This window comes from Capra hircus, chromosome 10, assembly GCF_001704415.2.
Source record: "Capra hircus breed San Clemente chromosome 10, ASM170441v1, whole genome shotgun sequence".
NCBI lineage: Eukaryota > Metazoa > Chordata > Mammalia > Artiodactyla > Bovidae > Capra > Capra hircus.
Genome location: NC_030817.1, coordinates 74,575,078 through 74,590,785, shown reverse-complemented (window position 1 = coordinate 74,590,785; position 15,708 = coordinate 74,575,078). Strand labels below are relative to the sequence as shown.

The window sequence follows — 15,708 nt, the reverse complement described above, 5'->3', positions numbered from 1 at the left end:
TACATTTGTCTGTATCTGAAGTATCTTTAAAATGTTAATATTTGTCTACCTTCTTGTCAGTGTCACACTGTTTCAATTGCTATGGTTTTGTAATATATTTTGATGATGTTGTTTAGTAACTAAGTCATGTCTGATTCATTTGCAACCCAGTGGACTGTAGCCCACTAGGCTCTTCTGTCCCTGCAATTTTCCAGGCAAGAATAGTGAAGTGGGTTGCCATTTCCTTCTCTAGTGATCTATGTTTTGATTTTGAAAAATCTTTCATATTATTTAAGTGAAAAAACAAAGTTTTCAAAAATATAGATATTAGAATATTTTAATTTTTTCCCTGCCTAATTTGTCTTTGTCTAGAAAGTAGTTTGAAAGATACTTACCAGTATGTTAACAGTGATTACTTCCCAGGAGTTAAATAAATATTTTTGTGGATAAGTAGAAAATACTTATTTTATAAAGTTTTGTGCTACTTGAACTTTTTGCAACAGGAATATGTTCAGTTCAGTTCAGTTCAGTCGCTCAGTCGTGTCCGACTCTTTGTGACCCCATGAATCGCAGCACACCAGGCCTCCCTGTCCATCACCAACTCCCGGAGTTTACCCAAACTCATGTGCATCAAGTCGGTGATGCCATCCAGCCATCCATCCTCGGTCGTCCCCTTCTCCTCCTGCCCCCAATCCCTCCCAGCATCAGGGTCTTTTCCAATGAGTCAACTCTTCACATGAGGTGGCCAAAGTATTGGAGTTTCAGCCTCAGCATCAGTCCTTCCAATGAACACCCGGGACTGATCTCCTTTAGGATGGACTGGTTTGATCTCCTTGCAGTCCAAGGGACTCTCAAGAGTCTTCTCCAACACCACAGTTCAAAAGCATCAATTCTTCAGCACTCAGCTTTCTTCACAGTCCAACTCTCACATCCATACATGACCACTGGAAAAACCATAGCCTTAACTAGATGGACTCTGGTGGCAAAGTAATGTCTCTGCTTTTGAATATGCTATCTAGGTTGGTCATAACTTTCCTTCTAAGGAATAAGCGTCTTTTAATTTCATGGCTGCAGTCACCATCTGCAATGATTTTGGAGCCCCCCAAAATAAAGTCTGATACTATTTCCACTGTTTCCCCATCTATTTCCCATGAAGTGATGGGACCAGATGCCATGATCTTAGCTTTCTGAATGTTGAGCTTTAGGCCAACTTTTTCACTCTCCTCTTTCACTCTCATCAAGAGGCTTTTTAGTTCCTCTTCACTTCTGCCATAAGGGTAGTGTCATCTGCATATCTGAGGTGATTGATATTTCTCCCAGCAATCTTGATTCCAGCTTGTGCTTCTTACAGTCCAGTGTTTCTCATGATATACTGTGCACATAAGTTAAATAAGCAGGGTGACAATATATAGCCTTGACATACTCCTTTTCCTATTTGGAACCAGTCTGTTGTTCCATGTCCAGTTCTAACTGTTGCTTCCTGACCTGCATACAGATTTCTCAAGAGGCAGGTTAGGTGGTCTGGTATTCCCATCTCTTTCAGAATTTTCCACAGTTTCTTGTGATCCACACAGTCAAAGGCTTTGGCATAGTCAATAAAGCAGAAATAGATGTTTTTCTGGAACTCTCTTGCTTTTTTGATGATCCAGGAATGTGTTACCTTAATTATATAGAAAAAAAGGAATGAATTTAAATCTTGTCACAAAACTGAATTTTTGTGATCCCCTATTCGTCCTATTTAGCTGATAATGACTAGCCTGTATGGTTACCTTTTCTTTTAATTCACATTATAAATTAAATCCTAGGTCTGTAGGTGAGTAAAAATATTTATTCTATGAATTATTGAAATTTAAAAGGAAATAGTAACAAATAAGAAAAAGTATTGATAAAAAATTAACAGGTCCTAAATTGTTTCAAATCATTTTACTATGTTCACTGCAATATTTCTTTTTGTGGGCCAGTAAAAGGAATCACCTTTGCTTAATTTTACCAGAATAATTTCATTGAGAAAGATGATTCTATGTTATACCTCGATGTGCTTTTTAACAAATTAGGTTACTGCCTTTCAGGTTTCTCAGGACCATGAAACAATGGCACAGGTTTTGTTCAGCAGGAATTTGAGACTGAATGTAGCTTTAACTTTCTGGAGAAAGAGAAGTATTAGTGAACTTGTAGCATATTTAGTAAGGTAAGTGTGACCCTTAATGGTTTTGTTCAGTAAAAGTAATTTCCAATGTATTACCTCTTTTTATGTTATACTGGTTAAAATTTTAAACTTCCTATGTTTAGCTTCATAGTGACAATATGTTTTAAATTATATTTATCTATAGTCTAAGTGACCAAAATACAGAAAACCATTTGTTTTATCATATTGAACAAACATTTTACTTTCTCTGACTAAGATTCTTATCTATAAAACTAAGAGATACCATTATGCAAAACCAACCTTTTCAAAAATTTCCTTTCAGTAAAAATTGTAACCATTACTTTCTCACTGTATTTGTCTCTGCAAAGGCTACCTTGGTTAGGCCTTCCTTGACCACCTTACTGAATATGTATATTTTTTCACACTCTGTCCCTCTTTTCCGTTTTATTTTTCCCCATAGCACTTCTCACCATCGGCTGCTTCATGTGCTTCATTTGTTCACTGTCTGTTGCTGCCCTCTCCACCCCTCCTCCCATATTCACACATGCATTGAAATACAAGCCCTGTCTCTGTTCACTGCTGTATCCCTAACACTTGACTCACCATAGACACTCAGATCATTTGTTGAGTGAGTAAATTTCTCAAAAGCAGTGTGATGGTTATAATATGAAAGGAAATAAGGAAATCAGCTCTCTAAGTAGTTTTGTTCCCACAGGATAGAGGACCTTGGAGTTGTGGTAGATTGCCTTCCCGTGCTCACCAATAGGTAAGAAGACTATTTTTCAGAAAAAAAGGAAGTTTAAAGAACAGCATACAACCTGTTCATATTTTTATAACTTAGTATTTATTTATTTTAGTTTACAGGAGGAAAAACAGTATATCTCACTTGGCTGCTGTGTAGATTTGTTGCCTCTAGTAAAGTCACTACTTAAAAGCAGATTTGAAGAGTAAGTGCCAATCTGAATCTCAATTCATTTTTCCCTTTCAACATCCCTGATTTTGTGCCTTACAAGTACATAATGGTAGATTGAGCTCCCTGAGACATACATGGTTTCTGTTTTAAGAATATAGACTGACTGAAGAACAATTAGAAAACTGTCTATAAACATGTTGCATAAAATACAGTTTGGTGAAAGTAGTGAAAAATTAATTTTTGAAGGTATATCTGTGTGTTTTTCAATCAGTGTGTATGCATTTTTTGAGGTCGGTACAGTATCATCTTTTCTAAAGGCTTCTTGGATGAAAACACTTGAATTTTGTAACAAAATGTCATTTCAGATATATAATAGTTGGTTTAAACTGGCTTCAAGCAGTCATAAAAAGGTGGTGGTCAGAACTATCATCCAAAACAGAAGTTGTGAACGATGGGTGAGTATACCTTTAAAGAGAAACTCATGTTACTAGAGACTTTTTTTTCAGGACATTTTATTTTGTGATTATCAGTTGTTCATTTGCTAAGTTGTATCCAACTCTTTGCAACCCCATGGACTGCAGCACTCCAGGCTTCCCTGGTCTTCACTATATCTCAGAGTTTGCTCAAACGCATGTCAGTGATGCCATCCAACCATCTCATCCTCTGTCACCCGCTTCTCCTGCCTTTAGTCTTTCCCAGCATCAGGGTCTTTTCCAGTGAGTTGGTCTTTCACATCAAGTGGCCAGAGTATTGGAGCTTCAGCTTCAGCATCAGTCCTTCCAGTGAATATTCCTTTGGTATTGACTGGTTTGATCTCCTTGCTGTCCAAGGGACTCTCAAGAGTCTTTTCCAGCACCACAGTTCGAAAGCATCAGTTCTTTGGTGCTTAGCCTTCTTTATGGTACACCTCTGACACCCGTACACAACAACTATTGGAAAAACCATAGCTTTGACTATATAGACCTTTGTTAGCAAAGTGATGTCTCTGTTTTTTAATATACTGTCTAGGTTTGTCATTGCTTGTCTTCCAAGGAGCAAGTATCTTTTAATTTCTTGGGCTGCAGTCACAATCCTCAATGATTCTGGAGCCCAAGAAAATAAACTCTACCACTGTTTCCACTGTTTCTCCATCTATTTGCCGTGAAGTATTGGGACCAGATACCATGATCTTAGTTTTTTGAATGTTGAATTTTAAGCCAGCTTTTTCACTCTCCTCTTTTACTTTCATCAAGAGGATTTTTAGTTCCTTTTTGCTTTCTGCCATTAGAATGGTATCATCTATGTATCTAAGGTTGTTTCTTCTGGCAATCTTGATTCCAGAAGCCTGTGATTCATGCAGCCTGGCATTGTGCATGATGTGCTCTGCATAGAAGTTAAATAAGCAGGGTGACAGTATACAGCCTTGACATACTCCTTTTCCAGTTTTGAACCAGTCTGTTTTTCCATATCCGGTTCAAAATGCTGCTTCTTGACCTGCATACAGCTTTCTAAGAAGGGAGGTAAGGTGGTCTAGTATTCTCATCTCTTAAAGAATTGTCCCCAGTTTGTTGTAATTCATACAGTCAAAGGCTTTAGCATAGTCAGTGAAGCAGATTGTCAGTATATAATACTTATTCTCTTCATTTTCAGAGAAATAATAAATTGGGATACTATTCATATTTGGAATGTTACATTTGAAAGTTGAATTCCAGAGCCCAGTAACCCCCTGTGTCTATTGTTCTGGCAGAGCCATACCCTTTTGGAAGGCAAAAGCACAGACTTACATCCATTATATATATTTTGGGAGGCAAAAGCACAGACTTACATCCATTATAAAGGAGTGAGAGAGACAAAACCTTTATATCCATTATAAAGGAGTGAGAGAGAGAAAAAGAGATGACCTTTGGTGGAGTAAAATTGAGACCCAGGAGTGGAGTCATCCTGTCCTATGGCTCTCTGGACCAGATAGCCAAAGGACATTAACATAAGAATCCAGTATGGATGGTTACAGTTCTAAAAACTGAATTATAATCATAGTTTGAGTATTGCCTTGATGTGAAAGTGTGTGGGTGTGCTCCCAAGGGAGCCAGATTATCATGAAACTACTATATATATATATATATCCCAAAAGTTTCCTCTCAGTCCATAATTTGCTTTCTAGGCTCTCAGGATTTCCCCACTTCATACCCAAGAACTGGATGTCCAAATGTCCCAAATGCCTCATTGTTTTCTTACTTGCTTTAACACCTGAGTAACCTTTAATTTCCATGATTGACATGTACTAGTTTAAAGAGTTGCTTGACTTCAAATGGTATAATTTTATCCTGAAGAAGACTTGAAAATTTTAAAGCAGTTTTCATTAAGTATATTAACTACCAAAGTCTATAACTTATTATATTTGTATTTTTCTTCTTTTTTTCTCCTAGAAATATTCAGATTTTAAAACAGCAATTAAGTGGATTGTGGGAACAGGAAAACCATCTTACTTTGGTTCCAGGATATACTGGTAATATAGCCAAGGTAATCTACATTTAAGCTTAACTAAAAATTTGAAATAATGTAATAGTATTATGCAGTCATAAATGAACTCATTTGAATGTCTAGTTAAATACTACTCTAATAAGATCTAAAGTCAGTTTCATATTTATAAACACTTAAGGTACCCTGGATATGAATGTCCTATGAATATGAATATGTCATATGAATATGACTTTGGCAAGGAACATAAGAATTAGTCATTAAATGTGTTTCATATACAGCCATAAATATGTGCTAGTAGGTATTTAATGACCTTGCTCCAATTACAGAAAAATATTTGGAAAAAAGTTAAGAAACCAGGTTAGGAAGGCATCTGAAATGGCAGTGATATTCAGGAAGCAAGGGGTGAGGAACGTAGTCAAATAGTTTGGGAGTATTTTTAACTTGGCTTTTGCTAATGCTATACTTTTAGGGGAAAGTTGTTCAAATCACAGTATGAATTTGACATCATTCTTTATTGATTTACTTGATCTTAAAGGAAAAAGTATTTTGGAATTTAATATTTAAACTCCAGAAAACATTGATAGTTAAAATATAATTGCAAAGTAAATCATTGTTAAAATATATGTCCACCCTTATATTGGGCATACTGCTATCATATAAGTGGGCATTAAGCCAGAAATAGAAAAACTTCCTCTGGTTTAAAAAAATATCGTATTCTTAAAGGATTTATGTCTTGGACTGACTTATAAAATTTCTCTTGAAATATTTCCATGAAAGGAAGGATAATCTTGTATCAAGCAAATATGTTATACCAGTGTGTATAAGTTTACTCTATAGAATTCTTAATGATGAAAACTTTATGAACAGAATCAATTTCCTAAAGTTTTTTAACTATTATTTTATTTGTTGTTCTTTTGTTAACAGGAGGGAAAAGTAAAAATTGATAGAAAATAGAATACATGATACGTGAATACATAATCACATTATTCTGAAAGTACCTTGTATTCTTAGTAGTAGAACTGAAAGATTATTTCTTTAGAAATTTGCAAGGTACTATATTGTTATTACAAACAATATTGAGTGATTAAAAGTTCTGTGAAGTTCCTTAAGCTATGATAAAACCTCCTTAACAATATTAAACCCTCACTGTAATTTTTTGAGTGTAGAAATCAGGATGGCCGTCATCAAGCTGGCCTGGCATTTATAACTGAAGGAACTGCTGTGAATGATGTAATGATCTTGCTTAGCTATAAAGGCAGAGTTGTTTGATAACAGAAACTAGAACATTCCCTAAGCAGTTTGCAAAGACTTCCTGAGCACATGCTGTGTGCTACCAAAATGCAGATAAAATGTTGAGTAGGGCAGATCTTTTGCACTCAAAGGGTCACTAAGGCAAAACAAGTGACAAAAAGGGAGAAGAAAATGGGGTGTGTGTATGTGTATTTACAGTACTGGCTAATGAAATGTTTCTGTTTTATTCTCTAAGGATGTAGATGCTTATTTATTACAGTTGCATTGAAAGACTTCATCTATAGCATTTGGCTATTCAGAACATCCTTGGACTATATGATTTCCCCAAAAATATCTCATCTGAGAACTGTGAACTATGGAAGAAATCAAAACCATTTTTTCCTCTAAAGAAACGTATGATGAAACCACTAATGAAATGCTACCGATCTGCTTCACATTGAAGTGGAAAAAGATCCAAAAGGAGCAGCTTCAGCTTCAATGAGGTGAAAGTGCACTACGGAGATTGTTCACCTCTGCTGCGTTTGGGATTTATATGGTTATTTGGTAACATTGTTTAAGAACTACTGGGTCTTAATGCAATCCTGCATAAGAATATAATTTATACTATGTGAAAAATAAGACAGGACTTATTACTAGGAATCACAGAGACCAATCATCATTACTTTTTTTTAAGATTGTGTTTTATAAGAAAACACTTATATGTGTGCAGCTACTATTTTCTTATGTTGAAAAGACTTTGAAAGTTTAAACCATTATAGCAAATAATCAGTACTAAAAGTTTTTTGTTCACACTGAGATACTGTGTATGCAAAATGCCTTAATTATTAATAAGCCAATGTGTATGATAACAATATCTGTTTAAGAAAATTAAAAGCAACCATGCTTCTGGCATGATAAAATCATGGAATTAAATCAGGGGTTTCCATTCATGTAGAATGTTGTTAAAACTTATTCTACACCGTTCTTAAAACTTGAGAATATTTTTAGTATCTCTGATTTTTTTTTTTTTTTTTGCCAGAATCATGTCATGTATGTATGTATGTGTTACTCCTATATATAAGAAAAAGGCGAATCTGTATTTGTATGAATGCTTAACTGGAAATGTCTATGGAATTGACTAATTTATATTCACTTTTTATTGTATATAGATTTCTGATATTTTCAGTTCTGTATCATTTAAAGTTTTCTTCATTTGAGTAAATTGACTAAATATTTCTATTTTTTGCTTTTTTAAGTTCTGATTTTATATGAATTCTACTTTTTTTCACTACATATGTTTAAAGAATTACATACAATGCTTTAGAAATGTTTACACTTAGTGCTGACCTTGTATTTTAAATTCCAACACTTTACTACCTCCTCCAAAGGTTGGTATGAAATGCCAGCAGACTGTATGAGGTCTCTCTTTTATTTTAACACCATTTTTAGTATCAGAGAACCCACTTCTGGAATGTCTTAACAACTGCATACATTACCTTGAAAGTAATTGGGGTTTAAATACCACTGTTGGTGGTTCGCATATCGTCTCATCTTTAATAAGCCTGAGAGGCATCTGAACAAAGACTTTCAGTAATTGAATTTCTGTGCAGTAATCCTTTTAAGCACTTGAATGTAAATCTTTAGCATTTACCCAATTAGCCACTACTAATGTGAATCTGAAACACGCATCTTCTTGCTTTAAAAAATGTTTTTTCACTGAGTTCTTTTTTGTGTAGCTATATTTTATATAGCTATGTATTCCTCACAGTGAACATCAGTTGTAGTAACTGATTATTCTCTAAAGGTTTTAGATTAGAATAATTTCAAGTTACTGCATTTCTGAGTTTTGAGAGTTGAGTTATTTAAGAAGTCGTTTTTCAGGGGGTGGGAATTTGAATTGTAAACCTGCATCATCTCTGTGAAACCTTAAGATGATGAAATATAACCTTTCTTTGTTCCTGTTCCTTTAGTTTTCACTCTCTTATCTAACAGTTTCAGCCAGTTAATACAGTTGGTACATGGTGCTAATGAGGCTAAAGATGGACTTCAGTCCTTTTAAGTGTTAGTTAACTTCACACACATACACAGAACTATCCATGGCTACAGATTGCACCTTAAGCATCCATCTCACAAATTCAACTCGTGGTCACAAGGAAGATGGTGTGTACAGCATAACACAAACCCTTCAATGGAAAGATAATTCAAATAATTGGCACATGGAAAACTATAGACTTTTAATCTCATATTTAAAATAATGTAATGTCTAAAATTCTATGTCACTATAGTTTTCTCTGGTTAAGATCAATGGCTAAACAGTGTCTTCTGAAAACCAAACTTGAATTAATCAAACTTTCAGTAAAAATTAGGTACAAATAACAAATGAAACAGTAAGAAAAGGTATTATCTTGTTAATGTATTGGTACAAATACAAATGAAACATAGTAAGAAAAAGTGTTTCCCTGTTTTGCTGAGTTTGAGTTTCTTAAAAGATAGTAGATAATACTTCACTTTTACATATTCAGAGCTATGTAAGGCAGCAGTCTTTAGCTTATAAATATTATTCAGTGGCCCACACTCCCAATTTCTGTTCTTGGCCTTTGCAGTTTACCTTAGTACCTACCTCTCTCAGTTACTGGCTTATGGTTAGTATTAGATGATTTTAAGACTCTTGGATAAAAGATAAGTACATATTGTTGAACCCTTATACTGCTATCAAGTCCTTCTCATGCTGTTTAATCAGAACAGTGTTGGTCTCCAGAAAGAGCCAAAGAAAGTGTTTACAAAGTATTTTGGCTGTTGTATTGACCTAGATTAGAACAATTGCTGTCTGTCATTACTTGCTTGTTGCTGTGCTGCTAAGCAGTGTAACTGAAGGACTACCCAAGGTCTCTATGCTTTCTATCTCTTCTACCTTACTCAGTTTTTTTGAGATGGTAGAGTGTTATAATCAAGTAATTTGCTTCTCCTAGAGATAAAGTAAATGGTTTTATAATGAGTGTTCAGAGAAAAGTTAAAAGTTAGGAAGCAAGCATTATCCAGTGGTTTTAAAAACATCTTTTGGCAGTAATTTCAAAGGTAATTGACATACGTTATTTACATGAATCTTGAGGTGCAAGAATTTGGATATAAATATCTGTACTCACTTTGAATTATTAATATCAGCACTGAATTTTAAGGGCCACTGAGGATTTAAATCCTAATGCCCCTAAACATACTTAGTGTGTGTCTTGTCCTAACCTTAAAAATGGTTGTGTGGCTTCAAAGCTATATATTTAGACTTTGAAATAATTTTCTCAAACTTAGACCATTTCTGGAGAAGGCAATGGCACCCCACTCCAGTACTCTTGCCTGGAAAATCCCATGGACAGAGGAGCCTGGTAGGCTGCAGTCCATGGAGTCGCCAAGAGTCAGACACGACTGAGCGACTTCACTTTCACTTTTCACTTGCATACATTGGAGAAGGAAATGGCAGCCCACTCCAGTGTTCTTGCTTGGAGAATCCCGGGGACAGGGGAGCCTGGTGGGCTGCCGTCTATGGGGTCACACAGAGTCGGACACGGCTGAAGTGACTTAGCAGTAGCAGACCGTTAATATATTTGACAAGTTGTTGATATAATTAATATCAATGGAATCTAATTTGAGTAGTGATTATTAGCTGTTAAATGCTGATAATAGAAATTATATTGAAATGTTTATTTAGTTACTTAAGGAGTTTGATAAAACAAAATTTAAGTTAACATTTTGGTAGTCATTCCCAGTTATTTTTTCTTCCTGTTTAAGAACAAAATGGTAATGTCAGTTGCCTTTTTTGATTTAAAGAAAAAAAAAAATAGAGTCACAACTGGAGTGATCTATTTGGATGCACTACTTATCTTTCAACACAGACTTTTATTTTCTAAATTATTTCAGATGAAAATAGTATTGCTGGACATTTTGGTAGGTATTGACTTCTGTGTTATTCTTTCGCCCTTAATTCTTAATAATTCTAGCTATGGAAATTGTCATAGAACTTTGTGACACACTATTCCCCCTCCTTTTTTATTCTGTAACAGGCATATAGAATAAAAAGTTCATTCTTAAACACTCTATGGTTCTAATGTATAATATGGCTTGATTGATTCAGTAATAGCACCAAGGATAACAATAAGAATAAATACTGCATATCATATATCCAGTATACTGAGTGCATTTTCCTAAACTCTACTTAATATAATATTTAAAACTATGGTAGTCGTCATAATTTTCTCTGAGTCAAATCATTGACTTGACAGTAAATGCTAAAGCCAAAGTTTACTAAAAATTAAGCACAATTACAGATGAAACAGTATATAGCACAGTATTTTCTTTTATAGACTCTATAAAACACAAAAAGACATTGTTACTAAGTATCAGTAGTTCTGTGAAAGGGCAGCCCCACAGTTGCCAGTATTTTTTATAGCAGTGCTTATTATATATTCTTTTATATGAAGAGTTACTATTCTCTGAACTATGAAGTTTTCTGTTGGGAAATACTGAGTCTAGATAAGCAGTCAGCCCCCAAACATGCTTGAACTACTATTCAAGTTCTGTGCTTTACAGTATTCTGTATTTTCATTCAGATTTAAACCAGGATTTCGTTTTTTCAATATCCTAGACCTGGTCAAGACCATTGTGACACTATGGGTTTACACAAAAGCTAAGAAGAGTTGATCCAGGTATTTTCTAGGGTAAGAAAGTTGTTGTGGGAGTCATGAAATACACCAAATTTCTAGAGTTACTTGCTTCTAGAATTATTGTATTGCACTTATCAAGCGAACTTGCACCTTGGGGCCTGGATGGGAATTAGTCTTCACTTTCCAAAAATCAGAAGGAGTTTGTGTCCATTTACTTTTCTACTTTGATTTGAGAAAGAAAGAAAGATTGCAAAAGAGAAGAAAGAAAAATTGCAAAAAGCCTCACTAGACCTTTGTGTAAGTTATGTGAAGAGGTGAAAGAGGACCCACCTCAGCTCCCACTTGCCCTTCAGTGCATTCTCTTGTTTCCTCTCTGCACAACAGTAGCCTCGCCTCAACAGCAGCAAGAGAAATGCAAGCTAATACCTTTCTTTTAGGCAGATTCTAAAGCTTACAAGGTTTTTGAAGATACTTATTTTTTCCCCTTAGCCATGCAGATTCCTTTTCCCTTAGAGGACAAGAAATAGTGAAGGAAGAAACCAGCTCTCTTCTCAGTTTCTTTTGGAGACCTCCCTGCCTCTCTCTTAGACATTGGTATTCTTCAGGGTTCTGTGTTAAACTCTTTTCTTACTCTACCATTTCCCTGAAAAGCATCGTTTATTCCCAGGGCATCCTTACTGTCAACATTAACTGTTCTCATTTGAGGGTGGGAGGGAGGTTATTTTCTGACTGATCAAATAGGCATGGAGTTTTTAAAAGGTTGAGAAAACATTGAAGTGTATGTTTATCATTCTGAAATCAATATTTTGCTCTAAACCCAAATCTTAGCTCATCCATTATATATATCCAGTTGCCTACTGGAAACATTCATCAGGATATCATTTAGACATCCTAAGTAAAATATCCATAATCTCCCACCTCCCTCCACTCCCTTCCACCAAACTGTCACCCAGTCCCCGCCCCACCACTACCACCACTGGATTTCCATTCTCATTGAATATTCCTCATGTCAGTAGTTATCAAGCCACAAACTCATGAGTCATCTTTGAATCATCTCCAAATCACTCATCAAATCATGTTGGTGCAACCCCCTAAATTTCTCTCATCTTGCTGCATCTCTTCACTTCTGTCATTACCACGTGCAATGCGGGAGACCTGGGTTTGATCCCTGGGTTGGGAAGATCCCCAGGAGCAGGGACAGGCTACCCACTTCAGTATTCTAGCCTGGGGGATTCCATGGATTGTATAGTCCTTGGGGTCACAAAGAGTCAGACATGACTGAGCAACTTTCACTTTTAGTCTACATTATTCCAGCAGCCTCCGGACTGGATTCTCTCAATAGTACCACCTCCTCTCTGCCCCTCCCAATGCTCCAGCTAGAAATAACTTGTTTCAGTTTCTGGAAAACATTACTCTTCCTGTGCAAATGTTTGTCAGAACACTCTTCTCCTGAAGTTCACCCATTTATCACTTTCTTAGCCTTCAGGCCTCAGTGTAAACACAGTACATCTGGGAAGCAGCCTCTGAAGCCTCTTCTGCTGTTAGAGGCTCTGCCCACATTTTCATCTCAACTGTGTTTTTAAGAGCATGTAGTGCTTTGCAATTGCTTATTATCTCTCATCCCAGATAGATTAATAGCTGTATGAGACCAGGGTCTGTGTTCTCTGTCACATTCTTAGGATCTTAGCATTTACCCAGCCTTACCAGTAATAGACATTTAATTCTTAGGAATAAAAATGCAAGGGTGTAGCATATTTGGCCATATGCTGGGTGAGAAAGTAATTTAGTAGTCCAGAGCTATTTTGAGATAGCATAGCAACTAAAAATGAGTAGTTCTAGAATCAAAGTATCCAGTTTTCTTCTATCACTTTTTTGTTTTATGAAATTGGTTTGTAAATGTTCATGCTGCAAGGAAATAAAAACCTTAGCTAAAATGTTTGATTCTTGAAAGGTGTTACATTTTTTTTTCTGTTGTATGGTTTCTACCTTCCACACAAGATCTGTGTGAGGACCATCTATGAAGTTCAAAATTAAAGTATTTTCATATAATGTGTAAAATACATAAATTTTCTTGATATTGAAGTTTTGTGTTTCTCTTCTGCTTTTATCTTAAAACAATTGAGAGTCCTGTGAGATAGTGTTTTTTTTTTAATGAATTCCTTTTTTAAATTAAGAGTGGTTCATCCTTATTTCAGAGAAGGCAATGGCACTCCACTCCAGTACTCTTGCCTGGAGAGTCCCATGGACGGAGGAGCCTGGTGGGCTGCCATCTATGGGGTCGCACAGAGTCGGACATGACTGAAGCGACGCAGCAGCATCCTTATTTTTGAAAATGGAATAAGAAAAATAAGAAAATTAAATAAACACCCATAATCTCATCCACCTAGGGAGGATGAGGACACTATGTCTGTCCTCACAGATATTCTTCTATATATATGCATATTTTTAATGCAAATGGACTCATAATCTACATACTGATACTTGGTATATTGTTTCCTACCTTCTGTATGCTGGGAAAGCTTGAAGATAACTGAAAACATTTCATGTGTATTAAAGCTATACATTAAAAATAGTTACTGTTTCTTTGAGGAAATTGGAAAAAAGAATGTTTGAGAATTACTTTTGAAGCATTCTTAATATAGGGTTCTGTTTTCTTTGACCATTCCTAATCATTACATACTTCATAAAAAACTTTATTTTAGGAAGAAGACGTATAAGGAGAAAGTATAACTTCTGTATTTTGAAAAGAAACATAGGTTAATTTAAATGATTGTTTTCCGAAACAAAATTTCAACTTCTGTTTATAGCATATTTCCTCTAACCATCAATTCTTAATTTTCAGAATAAATAGTTCAGCCATTATTTATGAAACTGACATAACATTGATCACTACTATGAATGTTAAGTCTGTATAGAACCAAGATTTTAAAGATTCAGCCCCATCCAAATCAATTCCGAATAACCTGACTCTTAAAACATTTTCTACATAGTCCATCTAATAAGTTGCTTCTAACTGAATAATTTCTCTTCTACGTAAATAATTGCTCTTCAGATTCCATATGTTTTTATATATATGATTTATTTTACTTTAGTTTTTGGCTGTGCTGGCTCTTTGTTGCTGCATAGGCTTTCTCCTAGTTGCAGCTAGCAGGGGCTACTCTCTAGTTACAGTGCACAGGCTTCTCATTGCAGTGGCCTGTCTTGTTGCAGAGCCTGGGCTATCAGTAGTTGCGGCATGTGGGCCCAGTAGTTGCAGCTCCTGGACTCTGGAGCACAGGCTGAGTAATTGTGGTTCATTGGCTTAGTTGCTCTGCAGCAGGTGGGATTTTCCTGAATCAGGGATCGAACCTGTGTCTCCTGCATTGACAGGCAGTTTCTTTACCACTGAGCCACTAGGGAAACCCCAGATTGTATATTCTTAATTAAAAAGTAATCATTGCATTATTGTGGAGGAAAGTCACAATGCTAGAAATGGAGAAAAGCATTACTTAATGGTGAACAGAAACAAAGGTAAGTAAAACTAGTAATTATACATGCTGATGAACACATGCTCAAATACATATATAATATGTATATTATCCTGTGCCTAAGATCAACCTATTATGCTATATATAGTCAGTCATAAAATTACTATATCTTTATGGAGAATAAAGGGAGTGGGATTTTCTTACAAATAGACACACAAATGACTTTTACTGAATGAACATTATCCTGTACTCTGCCCACAAAGGTCCATCTAGTCAAGGCTATGGTTTTTCCAGTGGTCATGTATGGATGTGAGAGTTGGACTGTGAAGAAAGCTGAGCACCGAAGAATTGATGCTTTTGAACTGTGGTGTTGAAGAAGACTCTTGAGAGTCCCTTGGACTGCAAGGAGATCCAACCAGTCCATCCTAAAGATCAGTCCTGGGTGTTCATTGGAAGGACTGATGCTAAAGCTGAAACTCTAGTACTTTGGCCACCTCATGCGAAGAGTTGACTCATTGGAATAAGACTTTGATGCTGGGAGGGATTAGGGGCAGGAGGAGAAGGGGACGACAGAAGATGAGATGGCTGGATGGCATCACCGACTCGATGGGCATGGGTTTGGGTGAACTCCGGGAGTTGGTGGTGGACAGGGAGGCCTGGTGTGCTGCAATTCATGGGGTCGCAAAGAGTCGGACACAACTGAGCGACTGAACTGAACACTACTAACTAGGTACAATTCCTTAGTCTTCATCAATTCTGAAGTCATAATTTGTGTTGGCTTGCTTTCACAACCACTTAAGTGTTTTAAAGAAAAGCAATAAAATTTTTTCTCCATGTTTTAAAGTTTTTGGTGATTTAACC

General features: G+C 35.9%; 1 protein-coding gene across 1 annotated transcript in view; it reads left to right on the top strand.

Annotated features, from left to right (window-relative positions):
- The window catches only part of KATNBL1 (katanin regulatory subunit B1 like 1), a 53,767-nt gene extending 45,076 nt beyond the window's left edge, over positions 1 to 8,691 (top strand). The window contains exons 5-10 of the mRNA XM_018054502.1: positions 2,049 to 2,167; positions 2,841 to 2,891; positions 2,983 to 3,072; positions 3,404 to 3,493; positions 5,444 to 5,537; positions 6,985 to 8,691. Of these exons, the coding sequence (XP_017909991.1) occupies positions 2,049 to 2,167; positions 2,841 to 2,891; positions 2,983 to 3,072; positions 3,404 to 3,493; positions 5,444 to 5,537; positions 6,985 to 7,017 (477 nt within the window). The 3' untranslated portion in view covers positions 7,018 to 8,691. The remainder of the gene's footprint in view (positions 1 to 2,048; positions 2,168 to 2,840; positions 2,892 to 2,982; positions 3,073 to 3,403; positions 3,494 to 5,443; positions 5,538 to 6,984) is intronic.